The following is a 24,182-nucleotide window of genomic DNA, read 5'->3' as shown; positions in this document are numbered from 1 at the left end:
TTACTCTACAATGCTTTCCAAATTTTCTTTGCAGTAGAGTAAGTTTTGTCATAATAATCATAAAAATTATCAGATAGACAATTAAGAAGATAATACCGACACTTGTATGAATCATCGTTATATTTTTCAATTTTTTTTGAAGGGCAATTAGCTCATCATCATTCATGGAGGAGTTGTCTATTTGCTTGGACTTTTCTCAGTTAAAACGTAAGAAACATTGAGAAGACTCAAATAAAAAAGTACTTTACCCTTTCATCTCTTGAAATGAGCACCATTGAAACAAAATGGCTTGTTGAGATCTCCTACCTTGGTATCCGCGGATTTTTTTAACTGTAGCCATTTGAATCTCCTTAAAATTATTGGTGAAAATACAATTACAGTTGAAAAATAAAATGAAAAAAATAAAATATGTTAAGGCTGAGGTGTGGATATCTCGCTCTATTTAAAGAGATTCAAGCCCACTGCAACAACTGGTCCAACAGTAATCTTCTTGACTTGTCTCCCTCAGGATACAACAACCCGATCACGTCGTATGACTCGAACAAACTCTGGACAAGTTGTTGAGTCCAAAACTCCACCCAGATGAACACCTTCCTTCAACAAAAGTAAAAACTCTTTTTTTTTCTTCATAACTTTATTGAAACAACCTCAATTATTTTTCATATACCACATTATGGAAGAAAGACTCCTATTTATAGGTGTAAAAATTCTTCCTTGTATTAAATTGGAAGAAAGTGGGGTAGTAAGTTATGAAATCATGGAGAACATGTGAGAAGAGTTACAAAAGAGTGATGGTCATTTTCTACATCATGGAGTAGTGAGAATTATGCCATATTTTATTTTAATATTAAAATGCTAAAATACTAACACTATCTACTTATTTATTGGATCTTCTAAATCCATATAGTTAATTCCAAAAAAATTTAATGATAGACAAAAAGGATTTTAACTTAGGAATTATATACCATGATGGATTTACATTTGAATTATTACATTCTAAAAAAATAAGTATGGAGACCGCCCCTAAAAGCAAGAGACTAATATGGGGAAAAAAAAGAGAAATAGCCAAATTTATAATTGGTAATTGAAAAGTAGTAATTACTTTTTTATGAAAAAATAAAATCTCAATAAAATAACTTTAAAAATTAGAAAAAATTCCAGCATAATATGTTGGAGTTCGAATCTTTTACATACAAGATTCCAACATAATATCTTGGAGTTCCAACATAATATGTTAGAAGTTTATATGTAGGAGATCCAAAATCATTATATTATGCAGAAATTTTCCGTGTTTCAGCAAAAATAATGACTATTTTTCAATAATTTTGTAATTACTAGCTATGTTTTGATTACCATTTCAAAAAACTGGCTAGCTCATGTTATTTTCACGTTAATAAGTGATGAGGCGTAACAAAATCAAGTAGCCAAAATATGTATAAAAAGCGAACACATGTACTGATAAGAAAAATAAGTATGTCAAATGATATTATTTATTTAAACCAAAAAAGAAAAAGGAAATTAACCAACAAAAAAAAGAAAAAGAAAAAGGAAATACGACTTTACTAGGACCCATTACCATTATTACCTTCCAAAGGGAACATTGAAGGATTGTGAAGGGAATCCATTGCAGGAAGCTTCTCCGAAAGGAGCAAAGACAATTCATCACAATCAATCTCCATTAGACCTTAACTCCTTAAACCTCAACTTCCTTCATTTACCCCTCAAAGCTCGCTTTGAATTTCAAACCCTCGTTTTTTCCCCAAGAACCCTATCAATCTGGTAAGTACCCTTTTCTGCTTTTGAGCTATTTTTTTGGTCTTACACGAAATTCAAGGCCAATTCGAAGACTTTTCGTTGCTTTACCCGAGTTACAGTAGGTTTTTAATTGAAAAACCGAGGATCATGGTTCTTGGGTAATTTGAAATATTTGTTGACAAATGGAGAAATCTAATGGTTTTTTCATTAGAAAAAGTCCATGGCTTCGTGGGTTGTTCAATATTGTATGTGCCCTAGTTCTACTGTTTATGTTCTATAACAGTGAAGATATTGTGACCAATCCAATTTTAAAAGAGTCATCTTTAGTTCCTAGTCAGTGGCACACAAGGAGTAGTTTTGGTGGTTATTCTTTCTATACACGTGTGATTCGTCGAGGGGTATTAGAAGTAAACGGGTCTGCAGATGCTAATGATTTTGCTGTAAAAAAGCCTCAGTTATGTGCAGGATTGTTTGATCACACGGGGTATAAGAGTAGTTGTGATTTCTTGAAAGCTCATCCGGATTGCTCCTCCGGGGGGTTCTTTGATTACTTAAAGTTCTATTACTGTAATTGTAATGGAAGTGCGTGGGCTTATGTAGTGTTTGGTGTTTGGCTTGCTGCATTGTTCTATCTTTTGGGTAACACTGCAGCTGATTACTTTTGTGGTTCCTTGGAGAAACTGGCTAGCTTGTTGAAGCTATCGCCTACGGTTGCTGGAGTTGTTTTACTCCCGCTTGGTAATGGCGCTCCGGATGTATTTGCGAGTATTGCTGCTTTTGTAGGAAGTGGTGCTGGTGATGTTGGGCTTAACAGTGTTTTAGGTGGGGCTGTGTTTGTTACTTGTATTGTTGTGGGTGTTGTTTCTCTTTGTGTAGCTGATCAGGATGTTCAGGTTGACCGGAAATGCTTTATTAGGGATATTGTCTTCTTCATTGTGACTCTGATGTCACTATTGTTAATCTTGATTGTTGGTGAGGTTAGTGTCGGAGCAACCATTGCATTTATATTGATATATGTTGTTTATGCCTTTGTTGTTGCTGCCAATGAGATGTTGAGGAAGCATGCGCGACAATTGAGATTGGATGTTGTTACCCCTTTGCTTCCTGTTAGAGGAAGTATATTTTCTGAAGGGACTCAGGAGGATGACTCCATTTATAGCTCTTTGCTTGATGTTGAGACAGAAGAGAGGAGCGTACAGTCACATAGTTCCTTGCCGCAGTGGATGTGGGCATCAAATGTGGCAATATATTCTAATCAGTCATTGAAGGTGCATGATGGGGAAAGACCTTTGTGGGGATGGATTGAGGAGGATGGAGAAGTCAAAAGCCCGTCATTTTCCTGCTCTCAGCTCTGTTCACTTCTGGAGCTGCCATTGACTGTGCCAAGACGGTTGACAATTCCCCTAGTCGAGGAGGAAACTTGGTCAAAGCCATATGCTGTAGGCAGTGCTGCTTTAGCTCCTGTTCTTCTAGCAGCTTTATGGAATACTCACGACAATGCAGGCACCCTAGGCAGAAATGTTGCAATATTTTTTGGCATTTCTACTGGTTGCACGTTGGGTATTCTTGCATACAAGTATACAAGAGCTGACCGGCCACCTCAGAGGTTTTTGCTTCCATGGGTTTTGGGGGGTTTTATTATGAGTATCGTTTGGTTTTATATGATTGCGAATGAACTGGTGGCACTGCTGGTTGGATTGGGTGTGGTACTGGGGGTTAATCCTTCAATTCTTGGGCTAACGGTTTTGGCTTGGGGCAATTCAATGGGTGATCTGGTCTCAAATGTTGCTTTGGCGATGAATGGTGGAGATGGTGTGCAGATTGCTTTATCTGGATGCTATGCAGGTCCCATGTTCAATACACTTATTGGGTTAGGAATCTCATTATTTCTCGGTGCCTGGTCAGAGAAGCCTTCTTCTTTCATACTTCCACGGGACAAAAGCTTGTTCTTCACCATATGTTTCCTCATGTCTGGTTTGCTATGGGCCCTCTTTGTTCTTCCCAGGAATGACATGCGCCCTAACAAGATGCTTGGTGTAGGCCTTATCATCATCTATTCGGTATTTCTGTCTGTTCGGCTGAGCAGTGCAATGGGAATTGTTTCATTCTTTGGGCTTAGTGGTTAGTATGGAAATCATTAATCATCTGGCACTGAGAATTCAGATTGTGTTAATTGATTTGGTTAGTGAGCTTCATTTGTATCTTGTTGGAAGCAAGGGACAAAGTTCCATTGTAAGGAGCTTGTTATGTCCATCAATGATGTATTCTGCTGTACAAATACTCACAATGTAGGTGCTCTGCGACTCCTTTTCTTGAGTCTTCTTCTTTCCGTGTTGCATAATCTTCATACTGTTTATATTTCTGTTATAAAGTTTCTGTTTGATTGAATCAATCATTACTCGTCTCCCGATGCAATGAAATCTGAGAATAATTTGTTGGTTCATGTCTCAGTTGATGAGCAGATACTTGTCTCGATGAAAAAGATTGTAAGACATGTTGTATCAATGAACAAGCTGATCACCATTTTGCGTGGAGACATTATGATGGTGTTGGTTAGAAAATGATTTTGTTTTGGGAGAATTGGTACTGATTTTGTTTTCCGGAAAACAAATGTGAGTTTGACTATTGGTATTTAGTGTTTAACAAACATTGGATTTGTTTTTGGAAGAATTGGTGTTGAATTTCTTTTATTGGAAAATAATATGACGAAAACTCTTAAAGCATTTTAGAGCCTTTATGATTAATCAAATTGACTAAAATATCTTTATTTGAGACTAAACATATTTTCAAAGAAATGGGTTTTGAAAAGAAAAAAAGTTCATTTGAAGAATAGAAAAAAGGAGGCTAAAGTGAAACTCAGTCCAAGCAAATTGTGACCAAATTGTTACATTGTCAGAGTCAAGTGAACCCACTTCTTGATAGCTAAAAAACAACTATGGTTTGGTTTTTAACCAAGCAAACTTATGTGGTCCCATCCTGGTATTTGGTTATTGGTAACCGGGGGTAGGAAATGAAGTTGGTGTCAAGTAGGTGGGTGTCAGTGGCAGTCTATTGCTGTATGAGGCCCCTCTTCTTCTTGTCATATCAGGAGAGCGCGGCTCTGTTTCAAATTCATACTGTAGACGAGGTGTCTCCTGAGGAACTGCAGGACGTATTAACTGAGGGTAGTGAAGAGTTTGGCTCCCACTTCTTTGGTTTTCCCATGAGTGCTATTGTTGCTTGCGAAGTAATATATGCTGTGTCTGGACTCTGGAGTGCTTTCAGAGAAACGTTATTAGCAGTCTCTTGAGGAATTTCATTATTGACTCTGCTCTGCAGTTGTTTCATGCTCCAATGTGTCTGCTGTATGGCAAGGTGAGTTCTTCCTAATTATTCCAAAAATATAACCTAATGTCATAGTAAAGGAGAGATATATCACTTTGAATCATACAGTACGCCTATGTTCTGTGCTTTTAATTGATTATCCTGAGCTGTCCATAAGTGTTACTACAATATACTGCAGTAGATGGCAACTTTCCGCTCGTCTCTCTTTTTCATTTCATTGATAAAGTTGTCTTCTTGATCAGAATTATTCTGCTAACTGCTGTAGCCACGACAATTTGGCAGCATTAAGCTGGTCTTTTTTTTTTGTTGAAAAGTCAAGATCATTTCCTCGATGGCTCGATATCACACAGTTTTTTTTTTTTTGATGAAGTAATTGGTTTCATTGATGGCATCAAGAAGATGCAGAATAGTTACAAAAGTAATGAAAATTGCTAGCTCCAATACAAAAGGGCAAAAAAAAAAAAATCAGCTTAGTACTAGGGAGCTAACAAAGTTCAGATAACTATCAGGAGAATCTACAGGGGCTAAATAAGCCCAACTAAATTAATACACTAGGCAAAAAGCTTTGAGAGATTGAGCAGTTGATATCCCATCAAAACACCTTCTATTCCGTTCATTCCAGATAGTCCAAGAAATGGCTGCAGGTATCATCTTCCATATTTTCCTGATGGAGCTATCAACTTTCCTAAGGCTCCAGCTCTCAAAAGCTTCCCTGAAGTTTTGTGGCTTGACCCATCTGAGTCCAAAAAGAGATAAAAACATATTCCAAAGACCTCCGGCGATTGTGCAATGTAGAAAGAGGTGACTGTGTGACTCTGCTTTCCTCTGGCACATAAAGCATCTATTAGCCATAGAGAAGTTCCTTCTGGCCAAGTTATCCTGTATTAGGCAAGCTCCATGAAGTGCAGTCCAATTGAAGCAGATAACTTTAGGTGGTAGTTAACATGCAAGATTGGGAGATTGCTGAGCTCCAAGATTTGTTGACACTGCTATATGGGCAAGACAGGCCCCAACCATCTTGTGATTCTTGGAGATGGGGTTTGCGTGGCGATGTTTTGCTCATCGTAAAGTCCTTTTACCAGAGTATGTTGGTGAGAGAGGAGGACACTTTTCCATACTCCTCGATCTGAATTCCTTAGGCGCCCACGAAGGGGTGTTTTCCCATGGCTAGCGGCGAGGGGAGTGATTTTGACTGCTGAAAATCTGCGAAAGAGCGGAATTACACTTGTTAGTTGGTGCTACATGTGTAAAAGCTCAGGGGAAGAAGTTGACCATCTTTTGTTGCATTCCCCTATGTCCTTGGCTTTGTGGAGGGCAATCCTGAATCTTTTTGGTGTTCAATAGGTGATGCCAAGCACAGTAAAGGAAATGTTATGTAGCTGGGCCCGTTTCCATAGAAGAAGAAAGCAAAAAGCATGGAAGTTCGCTCCGTTAGCTGTCATGTGGATAGTTTGGGGGGAGCGAAATAGGAGAGTTTTTGAGGGGATTGAGTCTCCTTTTCCACATCTTAAGAATAGTCTTTTATCTTTGATCGCTTTGTGGTACACTCATATAGCCCCTACTTGTATAGAAAATCGGGCGTCTTTTGTAGAGAATCATATTCTGATGTAAATTCTCTACTTTTTGGTATACTTCCTGTATACGGGAGTTCTCTCCCGTTTGATTAATACAACTTACCTTATAAAAAAAAACTTTAGGTGGTAGTTTGACCTTCCAAATTAGCTTCCATGGCCACTGGTCAGTAATTGCATTATGAGTTCCAGTAAATTTGTAGGCTGCTTTCACTGAGTATCTTCCTGCGTGTGTAGTTCCCTATATGAGTTGATTTGGTGCTAATTGGTTGCTCGAGAAGCCATTTAGGGTGGCCAGTAGTCTGAGCAATTCCTCAAATTCCCAATCTTGTAGGTTCCTTCTGTAAATTATGTTCCAAGTGTTGTCTTCCCTGTAATGGCATATTGTTGAGTCAGGCTCTCTGGTACATTGCAGGATAGGCATTCATTAAAGTTGTGCTGCCCAGCCACTTATCCTTCCAGAACTTGATATGATGTCCATTCCCAACTACAAAGTGCATATTCTGTGAGAACTCCTCCCAAAGTTTACAGATATGCTTCCAAACTCCAACTCCATGTGGTGCTCTTAGATTGTTTAGTGTACCAGTGGTTTTGTACACCATGTTTGGCATTGACAACTTCCTTCCACAGACAGTTATTCTCCTGAATGTACCTCCATAGCCGCTTCATTAATAAGCATTTATTCCGTAAAGCTAAATCCTTGACACCAAGTTAATGTCAAAAAATACGTACAACTATATGGGAGGCTCAAACACTGTGACTATAAATTGTCCCACTCGGCTATACACACTCGAATGCTTCTTTACATAAAAAAGATACATGAAATAACTATGTTTTGATACATTCAAATTCAATATCATTCTAACTGCTATGAAATGATCTCCTATTCCTTTCAGTCTATGTAGTCTATAAAGGCATAAGGGAGTGTTTTTCCATACCACCCTGTTCAACCACCATTATTCATCAAATTGTCCCAATCGCATATACACCCGAATGCTACCGTTACACCAAAATGATACGTGAAAAAGAGACATTTGGATGCATCCTAAATCCTTCTCGCTTCTTTAAATGATCTCCTATTCCTTATATTCCATGTGTCCAGAGAAGGCATAAGTATGATCTTCCATACTGCCCTAGTTGTCTTGCCTACACTCTATGCGCTTCAACAAGTAGCAGTCTGTTCCACTGTCCTCGGCATCACCCAAGCTGTCGAACAAGGAAAATCTGAGGAGCAATAACTTGTAGCTGAAGTAAGTTATGATCAGTGATTTCCCACTACTCCTCACATAACATAACAGCAGCTCCTCCCCACTCTCCTTTTTTATTTTTCAGATTAATTTCACCTCAGACTGCAGATCAAGTGGAGAAAGCTGCCATTTGAGGTGCTTTGGTCTCCCATACTGTTCCTATTCCCAGCTACAACGAACTTTGTGTAGAATGACGAGACCGTGAATGACTTTACTCCTCTCCCTTCCTGTAATAATTTATCTTCTCCTTTGTCTTCCTATACTATTTTATCTTTTCCTTTATCTCCTATCAGCCGTTTGTAGAATGTATGGAGGAATACCTCAAGTCCCCCGGATCCATTTTTGGCAACTCACGTTTTTGGTTAAGGAAATACTATGAATGAATATATTAGTAGTGATTAGGAATAGGAAATGCATATATGTTAGCGATAAGGAATTGGAAATGAGTCAGTAAAATTGTCTTAGAAACTTAAAACTGTAAATTTGCATTTGAATCGGAAACTAAAATGGTTCTTGAAATCGACTGATTTGATTTTTAATCCTTACACTATACAAAAGTTTCCGTTCTAGTTAAAACAATTGTTGTATGAGCTTGCATGCCAATCCCCTTTTCCCTTCATTTTCGCAGTTCTTTACCTTGCACTTAAGTTCCAGCAGACCTTGGCTCTTTTTTATGCTTTTCGTTTTTACTAACACCATCACAAGCCTTGGAGTATGCGTTATCTTTGGTTAGCATATTTCTTAACTATTTTCTGTAGCCTGCACATCTTATGTTATATTAGTTTATTCAATAAACTACTAAGGTAGATGAAGAAAAGAGAGTGCTCATTTTAGAGACTTAAATGCGTAATTTAGGATGTGCAAAGACACCTCCATTTAGGGACGGCAGAGGCAATTATAAAAGGAGAAGTTCCTATATTTCTGAGATTTTTAACTTTGTTCAGTGGTATGGTTACTTGGATAACAATTGATCCGGGAAAAAAAAGAAAAACTTGGTTCATGTCTAAAACTAGGACCAAAACTTATGCATCCAAGTAAATCATAGTACATCTGGATTTATGGTGTTTCCTTCAGACTACAAATGCTTGTCTTTTGATAAAGGAAACAGCTATCCCTCTCTCTATTGGAGAATTGGGATAATGGGATCTACATCTTTCATTTTGATTCCAGCAGGAAATCTTCTGCACTCTCCCAATAGACATCTGAGCTATTGGTTATATGTTTAGTTCTTACACTCTTCAATTCTTGTTGATCGTTATGCTTGGTGGCTTTAGTTTCTTTGCAGATGCTGTTGGAGCAATATATGCCAATGATTTGGACTAGCCTTGTATCTACATAGGTATGGCGAAGTTGTTCACAAGCATGAGTTTTTGTCATTTTTTCTTTTTGATAACCAATAACTATGTTGTTCCCTCTTCAAATCCTGTGAATAATGGTCTTCCCTTCTACCCTTCTCTACTTAAATGCCAGACTTGGTTCCCCAGTACTACCTATGCCGATGAATCAAAGCCATGAGGCAGAGTTTATGCTATATTTACCATCCTGTTTTTGCTTGTATTTGCTTACTGCCCTTGGTTAAATTCATTCTTTTGTTTTCGCGGGGCTGAGCCTCTGGACATTTGACAATCTGCATGTTAGCCTTTTCTTGATTTGTTTCAATTGATATGAACAGAATACAACATTGATTACTTTGGATCTTGTGTGTAGTGTGGACCTAGTATATGGAAGTGTGAAATTGTTCATTTTAGTCGCCCTTTTGCTTGTCTAAGAACGTCATTTATAGTTCCCATTGATCTTTGATTCAGATTCAAAATTTTAAGAGGACCTTAACAACAAATTAGAATCTGAGCATTAGGATTATTAGTATGAACTATGGCAACCAAAACTTCATGTAAAATAATAAGTTTGATAGGGTCAAGTATTCTGGAAAGTTGTTGGTTTGTGTTGACCATAAAGTTTTCTAAGTTAAAAGGAAAGTCTCTATACTGCAAACTGTTGTTATTTAATTATTTATTTTTTTAAAAAAAGAGCTATACATTATGCATTGTTTTAGCACGATTAGCGTCAGCTATTTGACTTTCATTAAATCCCTTCCTTAGCCATTACCTCCTTCCCCTCTTCACCAATTCCTTCACCCTCACCCCCCCCACCCCCAACCCCCCCCCCCCCAAAAAAAATGAAAAAAGAAAAAGAACACAAAAGATTCGTTTTTAGGAAAATTGTTATAAATCGAATAATAAAAAGAAGAATTAACCTAAGAAGCCGCTCATTCAAATACCTAAATTAAAAATAGCAAAATTATTTATCACGCTCTACTTTTGGATTTAGAATTTCATTTTAACTTTGATTACTCCTCGACGTGATTCAATGACTCCCTTTCCCTCCAAATCCTTTGCTTCCCCTTATATAAAATAGGCATTATTTAATACTTAAACAGCTGATGTGATAGTCTGACAATTAAAAAAAAAAAAAGATTTGGTAGCCTCATGGTGATTCTGACATGCTAACGATTCTTAAAAATTTCACCTTTTTTATTTTTATTAAAGCTATTTTCTATTTTTTAGAAGGAATAATAAAACAACTGGAACATGTTATTTGAAGGAATTAATAAATACTATATTCTTATTTTTTGAATATAAAAGGAGGAAAGCTATTTTGTAGGGTCAATAATTGTTATTTAGCACGTCGATGGGAACATGTTAATCTATATCTATATATTATATTAAAAGCACGAAGACCCTTAGCGAAATGTCGTTCGCCTTTTACACCCTTAAAAAATAAAGTTCATACTAGACAAAATTGTCATTTGATAATTTTTCCTAAAATTTAGGATTTTAAATCAACTAAAATTATTGTTATTATATATTTCCTTATATAATTAATGTAAAAGCTCCTAATATCTAGGTTTTAAAAAAAATAAAATTTGCAAGCGTACTACATATTTAAGGAAGATTACTAACTATATTGAAATATCTAAAAAACATTTGGGAACTTTTATAAGTGTGACATGCAAAAACATACACGTTTTATAAATTTAGTTTATATAACCGAAACAAAGTGTATATGCATATTTTTTATATTGGTTAAAATCTCAAATTATAATTTTCTGTTTAATAGTTGTTTACTAATGTTTGATTATGAGTTTGTACTCAACACTATATCCTACATTGGAATTCTGCAGCTAAATAATACGTAAAAATTGCACGGGGTGTCCTATTTGGTCGCCCCCATTTAACCAATACCCATTTTTTAAAAACTTTTAATTTGTAATCACTTTTTAAACAACTTCATCCCCTTTTTCCTCCTCCTCAAAGTTATATCCGCCTCTTCTTTCTCAAACTTCTCCTTCTCCCTTTTCTGCAAGAAATCTGTTACGGCTATGTATATAACTTGTATTCACACAACGTTTTTATCTAGGATTTCGTTTTCAAGAAATTATTAATTATTTTTAGAAAGAGCCTCTAGTACTTGGGATTTTTCCAACATAATTTGTGGAGAAACTTATTGCTATAGCCAGAAGCATAATTGAAGCAAGTAGAAAGCTAACCTTGTATATGTGAATTATATGTGTTCTGTGTTCATGTGTTCAGAAAAAGAAAAATTTGTGTTGTCTGAATGTATAATAGAACTGTATAATGTATTTTCGAATATCAGTTGCTTAACAATAAAAATGGCTGAGCAAAGCTGAGTGTGAGTTAGACGAAATGAGGTTGCTGCATTTAAAGCGGACGATAACATAAAAAGCTGATTTTTCCAGAAAACACTTCAGCTCTAGAGCTGAAGTTCGCCAGTTACAAAACAAAAACTTCAGCTCTAGAGCTGAAATTCGACAATTACAAAACAAAAACTTCAGCTCTAGAGTTGAAGCTTACAAACAAAAACTTCAGCTCTAGAGCTGAACTTCAGGCCCGGCTACTAGAATGCTGAAGTTTTGCGAAAAAGCGGGTACGCTTGCAATTTTTTTTGCAAAGCGGGCACAAGTTAAAATGTGACACAAAAAGCGGATATAGATGCAAATGCCCCAAATAATACTCTAACAACGTAGATAATTTAATTTATTTTGAGTACATTAACAATATAAATAATGTTTAAGCAAATTTAACTTAATTATATCATAATGATATAATGATTAAATTTATATCATTTATTTCTTTCTAGAAATAAATTTTGTTGGATTTTAGTATTACTAATCTAATAAAATTCTTTATATATTAATTATATCTAACAATATATGGAGTATCTTATTATTTTTCGCATTTTTCAATTTGAATTCAATAAGATTAATATGAAATTTATATTAGGTACTTTGAGCAAATAGAATTTATTTCTTTAAGGCTATGAGAACATAGTATATTTTACATGATACTTGAATACAAGTCAACATATTATTCTCTATTTGAGCTATTAAAGCAAATGCACAACTCATATATCGAAGTTATGTAAAGGTATTAGAATACTTTTGCGTGATATAATTTTTTTCTTTATTAAGTTGGCTAAAAAGGATCAACAGTCTTTATTAAGCTTGTACGTTTTATTTTTTTTATTTATTTTATAACTCATCACATAGTTTGATAATCTTTGTATAATTTTCAAATTTTATATTCATTGATATGAATAACAACATCACATAATGTTAGTAGTTCATTAAACAGAAAACAACTTGTAGAGGCTTAAAAAGAAAAGAAAAAAGTCGACCAACTCCCTTTTCAGAAAAGAAAAAAAAAAGGAAAAGAACGAGCCTTAGAAACTTCACTCTTGATATTTTTTCTCCATGCCTAAGAAGTAAGAACAATGAACCTTCAATGATTTAAACAAATAATTCTGACAAATCAAAACTTTCTTTTTTGTTAGCTGAAATAAAAATTGTTTGTGCCTGCAGACTATTTCTTGTTTTTGAATTTGAGTGAAAAAAAGAAAGAAAAAAAAGGGAACATCAGAAATTAAACAACAAGAAGATCACACAACAAAAAGAGTGGTGGGACATGACAAATTATTAACTAAAGATCTCAAATTCTAATCTTCGTTATTAAAAACCTTTCGGAAGCAAATGCTTTGCTACATTTTTAGTGGTCCTTTCATACCCAAATCTAATTAATCAGACCAATAAATTTTGGATACAAATACTTAAAGCAAAGCGAAGAAAAAAAAGAAGGGCAAAAAAATGTATGATAGAAGATATTTTTCATAATTATATGATCCCATAATAAATACAAGAGTTATGAGTTAAAATACCGCCAGAAAACAATGAGGAAAAAAATGAGCTTATATCATTTTAGTTATGGTTGTTAGACCTACCATTGACTTATTTCATCAATGACTTGGCTTTTCAACTTTCTTTTTATTTTGGAGATTTCTCAAGTGTATTTTTTTAAGTACAAATAATTCTATTTCACAAAAAACGAAAGAATTCCATGTGAAACAGAAATAAACAGATATGAAAAAACAAACTGGAGATCTCAACTAAACCACTTACCTTAATTAGTAGTAATTCATTACATTTTGTTGTTATTTCTACTTAATGAGGTTCAATGTTTTGTTATTTTCTTTTGCTACGGTTATATATCTTTGGATAGTTCCTCTGTACAACATATATATATAATTTATTATTATTTTTAAATTTTTAAATTTTTTATGTCAAATGGATCCTCGACGAAGGAAACATAAATTTACATTTGAAACATTTTTCAATGTATTGTCATGTATATATGAGCTTCTATCAAAGTCACTTCTTAATCTATATGTCAATTGGATATTAGTACTATAAGAGTTTTTTTCCTCAACAAATGATTAATGAAAAGCTTAATATTTCGTGATTGAAATTATAATTTTGCGTATGTATTTGTCCTCGGGTTTAAGAGAGGAAATGATCCTGTGACCACTTACAATTTGAATAGAAGAAAATAATCTTTTCAGGTCTCTTGCGTGTTATTTTCAGGTCTCTTATATATAAAAATGAAGATCTCTTATAAAAAAGACATAAAACAAAAATAAAATAAAATTGTAAAGGACTACAAAATCAATTCTCTCGTTTTAAGAAACTACAATGTATTCTTGGCACACGAAATGCATGGACAAATAAATATATGATATGATGTTACTCTTTAACTCCTTATAGTGATAGCTAGTAGTTAGAATAAATAACTTATAACTATTTAACTTTAAAGGAAATAAGTAAGACTATGCTTATCCCAAAATTATAATAACAGAAAGAGCTTTTGAGAGTATAGTAAACCAGAAAACTGAAAGGTTATTGTCTCTAGGAATGGACTCAGACCACAAAATATGGAAGGTAAAACTTACTATTTTTAGCCAAATAAATAGAAATAGATAATCACAATTGGCTTACCGTTGGAATTGCGAGGACAATTTAAGAATATTTTCACATTTTAAGAATCCAAGTTGCCATTCTTTGAGTGTGGTTAGGGATTTCTTTTATACTTAGAAGATAATTTACGATATCACTTTGCCTAAAAAGAAAAACAAAGAGATTCTTTTTACATTATGTGTCATTATGGTATAAATTATTTTTACACATCAAAAATCGGTGAAAATCATTTTTACCCCTTAACTTTGCTTTAAAAATTAAATTTCCCCCCTCAACATTGAATAACAGTCATCCCCCCCCCCCATGTCCATTGACTTTTTAATACCTATTTTACCCTTACATATCAACCTTTGTCTCTTCTTCTTCTTTTTTTTTCTTTACTTTTTTAGAATCATGATATTTTTCTTTCATTTTTTAAAATTTATATAACAAAAGAAAAATTGTTCTTGAGACGGAAAAAGAAGTGAGAAATAGTAATTAAGTAATATGTTCTATAGTGAAATAAATGGGCAGAATAAAAATAATTTAATTTTATTTATAGCAATCAAAGCTCTAATATATATTTATAAAGTGACAATAAAAAGGAGTAAATTTTTTATAAATATTTGAATGCAAGTAATACAAAGATAATGAATAAAATTAGAGATTAATTTATAATAGAATTCTATATAGATAAATGAGTTTTAGTCACCACTAATGATATAAAAATAGAAATAAATTTTATAACAAAATTCTAAAAGATTATCTATTTATATTATAAATTCATTCTAAATTATAATTTAAATATTATTTTATTAATGACGATCAAAACTCATTTATCTATATAGATGATAGAGAATAAGAGAGAGTGAAACTTAAATATATATGTATGCACACACTCAGATATACATACTTAATGTACGTAATATTTTGATAACAATCATAAAAAAATAACATTAGATTTTGTAATAATTATTAAAAGAATATTTTACTTATAATGTTTATAAACTTAAGTAAAGATCTATAGTAAGATAGAAAATTATTTAAACTATAGGTAAAATGTCTAGGTTAAAAAATAAAATATTATTCTATATAATATTAAAAGGTATTATATAGATGGAAAATTAAAAATGTCAAGGGCAAAGTTGATATTGCATAGGATAAGAGGGGGAAAATGACTATTGTTCAAAGGTAAGGGGGAGTTTGATTTTTAGAGCAAAGTTGGAGGGTGTAAATGATTTTCTCCCCTGCAAAAGATAGATTCTTGAAACTAAGCCAACCATTTTAGATTTATTTTTAGTTTCAGTTCTACAAACAAAATACGTAAGTCATACAAAACCTAGGAACGAAGAAACGCAAGATTTTGCAATTCTTTAAGGCAAGAAATTTGACAAGTGTCTTTCAACCCAATTGGAAGGCAAACTCATTTTGAGTTTTTTTCACTTTTAGTTCACGCCAGAAATTATTTATATTTGGTAGTCGAAAAAGTATATAAAATTTGTATATAACATACAAAATGTATATATATATATACAAAAAAAATATATTTTTTCGATTATTATTTTAAGAGCGACTATACAATGTCGTTTTCCAAACCATTTTCTCCAAGTCCCTTATAGTGTAAGTTCCAACATGTAACCTATAATTTGGGCAAAATTAAAGGCATTATTTGATGTTGACTCTGCTTTGCAATCTTTAAGCTTTAGACTCCCATGACCCCACCTAGCTATTTTCCACATATTCTCCACTTTTACTTTCTTAAAAAGAGATTGACCATTAAGTTACCTACCCAAAACTTGCTTAGTTTGGCAAGGAGATAAAGGAAGATAAGGGAAACCAAAATATTTTGAATTTTTCCCTTCTTCTGTTTGAAATACTCCGTCCCTTTCTATTTTTGTGAGCCTATTTTCTTTTTAGTTTATGTTAAAAGGAATGACCCCATTTTCATATTTGAAAAATAATTTATCTTTATAAAATGATTTATAACCACATAAAATATATGTGTATTATTTTATACCACAAGTTTAAAAGTCTTATAATTTTTCTTAAAAATTCATGCCCAATCAAATAGATTCGCATAAATTGAAACGGAGAAAGTATGTAAAATGGAAAAAAGAATGTAAGCAAAAAAGAAAAGAGTGAAATTGTTTCTCTTTTGACAACAAAGTCTTTCTTAAAATAAATAATACCTTATTTTACTCCTTAAATTCTCTTCCAACCCAAACAAGAGGCATTTATTTCCTTTTTTCCTCTCCCCCACTTTCTCCACAATTTCCCCTCTCCCCATTTTCTATTCTTTTCTTTTCTCTTTCCTACCGTCCAAATATGAGATTAATGACTGGTTTGGTAGGACGGACCAGAGATAATTAATTCTGAGATTAAATTTGAGATGAGTACCCCATGTTTGGTAGGGATAAAATCGTGGCATAACTAATCTTAGGATTCGTTATTTGGGATTGTAGCGTTTTTTATTTCCCAACCAAACGAACCCAGAGGCATTGAAAGTTGAAATATAAGTCTTCTCTCCTTCAATCTTTCTAAGAACAGAACAAGCAAGAAAACAAGAGGGGCTCATGGCTTCATCAATCTTTATCATTCTTTCTTCATTCATAGTCCTATTTTCAGCTTCATGTGCTGTTTCTTATACAATTCAAGATCAATTCTATCGATGCATTACTCTTCATTCGGACCGTTCAATACCTTTCTCCACAGCTTTCTTCACCCCTACTTCCAATGCTACTTCATTCAACTCTGTCCTTAAATCCACTGCCCAAAATCTAAGGTGTTTGGCACCTTCTCAACCAAAACCACTGCTTATTTTCACTGCTTTGAGTGAATCCAATGTACAAGCAGCAGTCATTTGCGCGAAAGAGCTAAAGCTTCAGCTCAGAGTTAGGAGTGGAGGCCATGATTATGAGGGCATCTCTTATACATCAGAAATGAAAAGATCAATGCCCTTCATCTTGCTTGACTTAGCTAAACTTCGCGCGATCAAAGTAGACATTGAGGATAACAGTGCTTGGGTTCAAGCTGGCGCGACGATTGGTGAAGTGTACTATAGGATTGCTGAAAAAAGCAAGACACATGGTTATCCTGCTGGCCTATGCACCAGCTTAGGAATAGGTGGTCATATCACTGGGGGAGCTTATGGTCCTATGATGAGAAAATATGGACTTGGAGCTGACAATGTTGTTGATGCTCGGATAGTTGATGCTAGTGGCAGAGTTCTTGATAGGGAATTAATGGGAGAAGACTTGTTTTGGGCAATCAGAGGAGGTGGAGGAGGTAGTTTTGGTATACTTTTGGCTTGGAAAATTAGACTTGTTCCTGTTCCATCAACTGTCACAGTTTTCACTGTTCCAAAGACACTGGAAACTGGTGCAACAAAAGTCCTGAATAAATGGCAACATGTTGCAAATAAGATTGATGAAGATCTCTTCATAAGGGTACTGATAACTACAGCCAATTCAACTAAAAATGGGAAGAAAACAGTGCAAACAGCTTACCAAGCATTGTTTCTTGGCAAAACTGATAGGCTTCTTCATGTGATGAATCATAGCTTCCCTGAATTGGGATTGACGCGAAAGGATTGTGTCGAAATGAGCTGGATTGAATCAGTCATTTATATTGCAGGATATCCAAGTAGCATTAAGCCTGAGTTTCTACTTCAAGGGAAGTCATTATTCCCTCCAGTAAACTTCAAGGCTAAATCAGACTTTCTCCGCGTACCAGTTCCAGAAACTGGACTTGAAGGTATGTGGAAGAAGTTTTTGGAAGAAGATTCACCTATGATGATATGGAATCCTTATGGAGGAATGATGGGAAAGATATCAGAATCTTCCATTCCTTTCCCACATAGAAAAGGAGTCATATGCAAGATACAGTACTTAACTTCTTGGACAGAAGGAGACAAGAAATCTGCAGATAAACATATCAACTGGATCAGAGGGCTATATGAGTACATGGGCACTTTTGTATCCAAGTTTCCTAGAGAAGCTTATGTGAATTATAGAGATCTTGATTTGGGAATGAATAGAAATGCCAACTCAAATTTCTTGGAAGCTAGTGTTTGGGGTAAAAAGTATTTCAAGAATAATTATGATAGGCTTGTGCTTGTGAAGACTAAGGTTGATCCTGATAACTTTTTTTGGCATGAACAAAGTCTCCCAATCCTTCCTTTTAAAGTTGGAAAAGAAGGGAAAAGTTTGATTCACTGAAGAAGCATTACTTTTGGTTTGATGTTGTATTGTAAAATTTAAGGTAAAAGTAAAAATAAGTTAAGTTTTGGTTTTCATTTGGATTGTAGCAGAAGTTTGTATTAATATAATGAAGATTTAACATATTTTTGTGCAGTTGATTTAACTGAGAAATGAAATTGATGAATGCTGAATTACAAAACTACGTGAAGAAGGATTTATGAAACCAAAAACATATCCATTATCATTCTTACAGCATTTATACCTCTAGATATTAATTCATAAATGTTGATGTTTAGTGCTAGAGAACAATAGTCAGAGAAATACAATTTAGTACATACTATATGTTTATGCTAAAGAGAATTTATACAAGAAGAAAGGGGATCAATGTAAGAAGCTGTCCAATATGCACGTTCTTCCTCAAATTCGTCGAAGAGAGGCCAACCTCTTCTCAAGTTCCTCAATGTCCGCAGAGTCAGAACTGCATTAAAACAGAAGAATTGTTAGGTATTCTAAGTAGCTAGAATTCATCTCGTATTGCCACAAAATCAAACAGCAAGAACATAACAAAGTATTTGAAAAGGAGAAGATAAGAAGCCATCTGTATAAACTTCATGTTCCAAAAGAATATATTATTTTCTGATTGTTCTGACCACCAAAAACATATTATAGAAGGAAGAACTAAAACGAACTTTTAGAAATTCTAGATTGGTACATGCATCAATACAATGTTCATAGTCAGCACTTGGTCAAAGCAGTAAATAATCATCATGATCAGACGCAGCGGGAGTACAATTAGAGAACAGAAGGGAACATATCAAGAAGAATACTATGCCTATATAGTTGAGAATTGGCTCTATCAGTATTGATACGGAAATGCACAACAAATGTAGCTTGACACATGTAGACACACAATCCAACTTAAGTATATCAGATAATACATGTCTGACATGATATAAAAACAGTTTCGACGTACCTAGGGGGAGCAACATTTTCAACTTTCTTCGATGCAATTCGACCTTTTGGAGCTGAAGATAGCTGCCAAAATAGAAAACAATAATGAATAAACCAGCTTGCAAACTAAAGATGAGAAAAACAACTGATGGCTCAACTATCCTTAATCAACAATCTACCTGCGATGCAATGTCAACACCAATCTCGTCCAGCACCTAACAAATGAAAATCCAAATTAGAAAAGTTGACCAGAAAAATACAATTAGGAAACAGATAAACTGCATGATGAAAAATGAGTATTGAACCTGGTTTGTAAGCTCCTCAGTTTCTTCTTCAGCTTCATCTTTATCCAAAGTTTCATCAATGGACTCTGACATCATCTCAATCTGAAAAAATCAGATATTTTTATCAGTATGCATAGGCTGAACTTCACCAAGCTAAAATATTTTGCTTAGTTGCCTTGAAGAAACTGCATTGATGAATGTGCTTACTGTCATGTCCAACTGTGATGACTGCTTCTGGAATTCTCTGATCACTTTAACTTGTTTTGCAGGTGCCATTTGCTGAGAAGTTAACACACAAAGAACAAACCAATTAGATGGAATTACACCTTGATTAGCTTGTGGAGCACAGAACCTAAATGATAGCACAACGGCAAACAAAATGGAGGAGAAAAGATGTAGGTGACAAATCTTTCACTTTCATATGTTTTGTATTTCATTTTAATATGTTCGAATGATTTAAGAAGAAAAGAGGAAAAGAAACTCACTACCAGCAAATAATCAGTACCTTGTTCATGGCAGTCATCGCTTTAGTTGCACCTTTCATTCCAGTAGACATAGAGGTGCTAGCATACAGTGCCTACAGAAGAGAAAGGAAGCCATGTATAAGATCCACCAAAAATTTTCAATTGCTTGGTCATAAACAATAGTTATCTGGAGAAAAGATTTCACCTGTGTATGAGTTGCTACACCCCTAATCTGAGCACGACTACCTTGCAAATTTACAATTTGTTGCCGCAGTCGCACAAGTTGACGAGCTAGAATTTTAGTGGCGGCCTGACAAGTCAAAATGCATGAGCAAGATTTACTTTGAGGAGAAAGAAATGGCTGATGTACAGATTACGTCGGATGAATGAGTTATTTGCTCATCCCTTCTTAAAAAAATGCCATTCATTTGACATCAAAGAGTTTGACAAGATAATTCCACAGCGGTTGAGCATGCTACATAAAAAGAACTACTTGAATCACATAGTATAACATTCATGTTACCACAAAAGCTGCAACTGAATCAACTCCTAAATGAATAACTACACCTCGAATTTAATTAGTCTTGATTCAAACTTAAAATCTTATTGAGCTCGAATAGAAAAAAAAATTAAAAAAAGGGCTCAAATAAATTTTGATCTTGAATATGAAAAGGAGATGCTCGGGTAGAGAAAGCTAGCTAACATGGCTCACACCCTCATACAAGTATTTTTTAAAATTTATATAGGATTCGTACACGTATACAAATTCTGTGGATTATTTGCTGGTGTGAGAATGAACCTTAAGAATTTGAAATTAGTTAAACAATTGTCAGGCTCTAGTCAGTTAAACTTTTGTTGAGCTCGAACTCTAGCTCAAGCTCTAATCAAGTCAATACCTTGGGTATTTGACTCGGTTCAATTCAATTGCAGACATAAACCATATATATGTCTTTCAAATTCTGATACTTTCCTGTCAAATAATATCTTTCTCTAAGGTTGTGACAAGATGTTTATGCATGAGTACTTTAGAAGGATGATTTATGCAAGCTGAGAATGACTCAAGACTATGTACATACAAATTAACTCTAGTCTAATCAGTGTTTTAGTTATCTTAAACTGTTCAAATATAATGTGATAAATAATAGAACTCTTATATCTAACTCTTGTATGCTTGGGATGATTAGGTAAATTCACATTAACTAGCCAGGTAGAATCAGGTTGATGTGCTTTTGATCAGAATAACACCACACATTATACCAAAAGAAATAAGAGGCTGCAAAAAGCATGCAGTTTCTAGTGCAAATAAGCACCCATGGAAACCAGTATCAATATGATCGCGATTCCAAGTGTGGTGTTAGTAACAAAAAATAAGTTTAATGAACAAACACTTGCCTCGTTTCCTGTTTTGGCTGTTTTCTTGATCTCTGCAACTAACTTTTTCTCCTACAAGATGGTAAAATAAGAATTACATAAGTTAATAAATAAGAATATAACTAACACAGAAGAAAAAGATTGGGTACTGTAAGAATACTCAGAACATAATTGACCATAAATTGGCAAGAATACTCTGAACTAACTGAACAAACAACACTTGCATCATGTCTATGAACATTTTTCTAGTAACTTACCTCCATTTGTAAAGATGAAATCTCCCGCTCAATGCCTAAAAGTTAAACATGAACAAAGAAATGAACCGATGAAAGTACAAAAGAACCAAATAAAGAATGAGAAAGACAATACAAAGTGAAAAATGAAGTGAAATATACTAAACTTGCACACCAATTATCATATTCCAGCGCTCTATAACAACACAAAAGATAACATACAAAGTTATCTTCTTGTTTACCAAAATAAGCTGATAACGGCTAAGTAAAAAGTATGAATGACATCCAACTATGACACATCCTCAACAAGGATAATTTTTTCCAAACACTGTTTAAAGCTTTTGGTGTTATCCAACTCCTTGCTTATGCAAATGACAATGACACGCAATTTACTAGAATAGCATAACAATGATCATATCCCAAATCTTTATCAACAGTCCAAAATATAAAACCTCAAATATGCAATTTGTTTACTCATTTAGCAAAATAGCTGACCCTGATGGTTTTAGTCAAAAATAAGAACGACACCCAAACATGAGACAGACATCTTCGACACAGTTTATTTTCAACAGTATTAATGCTTTTGGCTTGTCCACCGCCTTGCTTATTTCTGTTGAAAACCAACTACTGATGGTTTTCAACTGTAATAATGAAAAGAGATCAATAAAACTTATAGGTAGTTGAGTTGAGACGCTTAGTCACTTGCAAAGGAAATAAGTACATCTAGCTTTTAGCCAATATAGCAATTCTTCCAACTCTGCCAATGATTGTCCAAGCAAAGCAGATTAGATTGTTAGAGTAAATTATATTGAGCTTGCCTATCATTTGCAATGCACCTGAACTACGGTTTAGTCCCCAAAACTAATTTGACAATTTTCCTAATATATCATACTATCATATTATGAAGCACCATTGCCGTACAGAATTATAATACCAGATATTACATGATTTTGGTTATCCACTTACTAACGAACCTTCTCAACCAGTATTATATCTCCCTCACCTCTTTTACTATCGTATTCTGAAGGATCACTCATCCTTTTTATTCTTATTGCAAAGGCACAACAATTCTTATTTGATTTTGCTTTTGTTGAATACCTTACATCATTACAATCAAATTGCTTGAGTTTACCCTCAACCCTCAATATGCTTAAGTACTTCTCTTTCCCAATATAAAATACATAAGAATTTCTGCAAGCGTGATCCTTTTGTTCCTTTTTGCTGGAACATTTATTCCTAGTAATCATCTCTTGCTCAACACATTGGAGAATTAGACTGTTCTAATGTAAAGAGCATAGTGTTTGAAGTACATCTAAAATCAAAACAAGAGGAATTTAACCAAATGGCATCCCTATCAAAGTCAGCCAGTGCAATTGGGATCGGGAATCAGGAATCAGCATCCATTATTTCTAAATTTGAAAAAAATGCCTTCAAAATTTCATTAAGTCAAAAGTTGTCTTTAATCAAAACAAAACTCAATGAAAATAGAAGCCCAAGACAGTAATGGTACCTCTGGTAGCAACAGCCATTTCCCTTTTGCTGGTCCTTAGTGCTTCTGTTAATCAATTACAAAACTTTCACCATAGATCATCACTCAAAACAAAGAATAAAACCATAAAAAAATGTGATAAGAAACAAGCTAAAGTCCCTATACTAAGCTGAAGGAAAATTAATAGAGAAAATGGGATTAGAGAAAAAGGGGGGAAAGATCTTACCTTTGGGTGAAGTCTTCTTCTTGAAAATGTTGTTCAACTTCTCCATTTTCTTTGACAAAAATTAATGATTCTGATGGAAAAAAAAAGAGTGGAAGAAGCCCTAAAATTTTCTTGAAATGGGAAAAGAACCCTAATTTTTGTTGAAAAAGACCTGAATCATGAAAATGGCCGATCAAAATGTGTTCTTTCTTCTTTTTCCTTTTTGGATTTTTTTCTGTAAAAGAGGAAAAGAGTGAAGAAGAGCAGAGAGTGGCAAATGGTAGCGGCCGCCTACAGAACTTCTAGTGGAGCGTGCAGTGACTTCTGTTCTTTTCCCACATAATACTATGATTTTATCTAACGGCCAGCAAATAAGTAGCCGTTGTACAGGTTGAAATGACCAAGCTACCATTCTCATATTTGCCCTCACAAAAGGTCAAAAGACAATATTGTCCTTTTGGTTGTTTGACACATTGTTTTGAGCTTGGGTACGAGGAAAATTCGTGTCCGCTCCGGGTGTGTTTGGCTACGAGGAAAAACACTTATTTTCTCTTGTTTGGTTGATGAATAAAATTCTTTTGCCGAAAAATATTTTTTAGTATTTGATTAGATAGTAGAAAATATTTTTTTATACTAATCTCTCACCCTCTTCCCCTAAGTCCCTATGTTAGGGGTGAGCATCGGTCGCATCGATTCGGTTGCGAATATTATAGGTTTAACATATCGGTTATCGGTTTACAAATATGATAAACCGATAACTGAAGCAATAAGATATCGGTTATCGG

General features: G+C 34.3%; 3 protein-coding genes across 7 annotated transcripts; 2 read left to right on the top strand and 1 right to left on the bottom strand.

Moving 5' to 3' along the window:
• Positions 1 to 1,589: 1,589 nt before the first annotated feature.
• LOC104243496 (cation/calcium exchanger 4-like) lies at positions 1,590 to 9,495 on the top strand. Of its 4 annotated transcripts, none has more exons than XM_009798685.2 (3): positions 1,590 to 4,043; positions 4,844 to 5,109; positions 9,172 to 9,495. In XM_009798685.2, exon 1 carries the CDS (start codon positions 1,938 to 1,940, stop codon positions 3,879 to 3,881), a length of 1,944 nt encoding a protein of 647 aa, XP_009796987.1. In that variant the 5' UTR covers positions 1,590 to 1,937; the 3' UTR covers positions 3,882 to 4,043; positions 4,844 to 5,109; positions 9,172 to 9,495. The 4 variants fall into 4 exon arrangements, with proteins under 4 accessions (XP_009796987.1, XP_070024011.1, XP_070024010.1 ...); XM_070167910.1 differs by having other exon boundaries at positions 4,844 to 9,236; positions 9,368 to 9,495; XM_070167909.1 differs by having other exon boundaries at positions 4,844 to 9,495.
• Positions 9,496 to 16,676: 7,181 nt separating this feature from the next.
• On the top strand, positions 16,677 to 18,543 carry LOC104243497 (monolignol oxidoreductase AtBBE-like 15). The gene has a single exon (XM_009798688.2). The coding sequence runs from the start codon at positions 16,775 to 16,777 to the stop codon at positions 18,416 to 18,418; it is 1,644 nt and encodes a 547-aa protein (XP_009796990.1). The 5' UTR covers positions 16,677 to 16,774; the 3' UTR covers positions 18,419 to 18,543.
• Positions 18,544 to 18,614: 71 nt separating this feature from the next.
• LOC104243498 (vacuolar protein sorting-associated protein 2 homolog 2) lies at positions 18,615 to 23,738 on the bottom strand. 2 transcript variants are annotated; one of them, XM_009798689.2, is made up of 11 exons: positions 23,419 to 23,738; positions 23,214 to 23,258; positions 21,728 to 21,762; positions 21,492 to 21,542; positions 20,305 to 20,409; positions 20,141 to 20,212; positions 19,843 to 19,914; positions 19,657 to 19,737; positions 19,531 to 19,566; positions 19,374 to 19,435; positions 18,615 to 18,878 (listed from the first exon to the last, which is right to left on the bottom strand). In XM_009798689.2, exons 1-11 carry the CDS (start codon positions 23,462 to 23,464, stop codon positions 18,818 to 18,820), a joined length of 666 nt encoding a protein of 221 aa, XP_009796991.1. In that variant the 5' UTR covers positions 23,465 to 23,738; the 3' UTR covers positions 18,615 to 18,817. The 2 variants fall into 2 exon arrangements, with proteins under 2 accessions (XP_009796991.1, XP_070024008.1); XM_070167907.1 differs by having other exon boundaries at positions 23,214 to 23,277; positions 23,419 to 23,734.
• Between the last annotated feature and the right edge of the window lie 444 nt (positions 23,739 to 24,182).

Source organism: Nicotiana sylvestris, chromosome 2 (assembly GCF_000393655.2).
Source record: "Nicotiana sylvestris chromosome 2, ASM39365v2, whole genome shotgun sequence".
In the NCBI taxonomy this organism is placed as follows: domain Eukaryota; kingdom Viridiplantae; phylum Streptophyta; class Magnoliopsida; order Solanales; family Solanaceae; genus Nicotiana; species Nicotiana sylvestris.
Note: the sequence above shows the minus strand (reverse complement) of the source record. Positions and strands in the feature narration are given on the sequence as shown.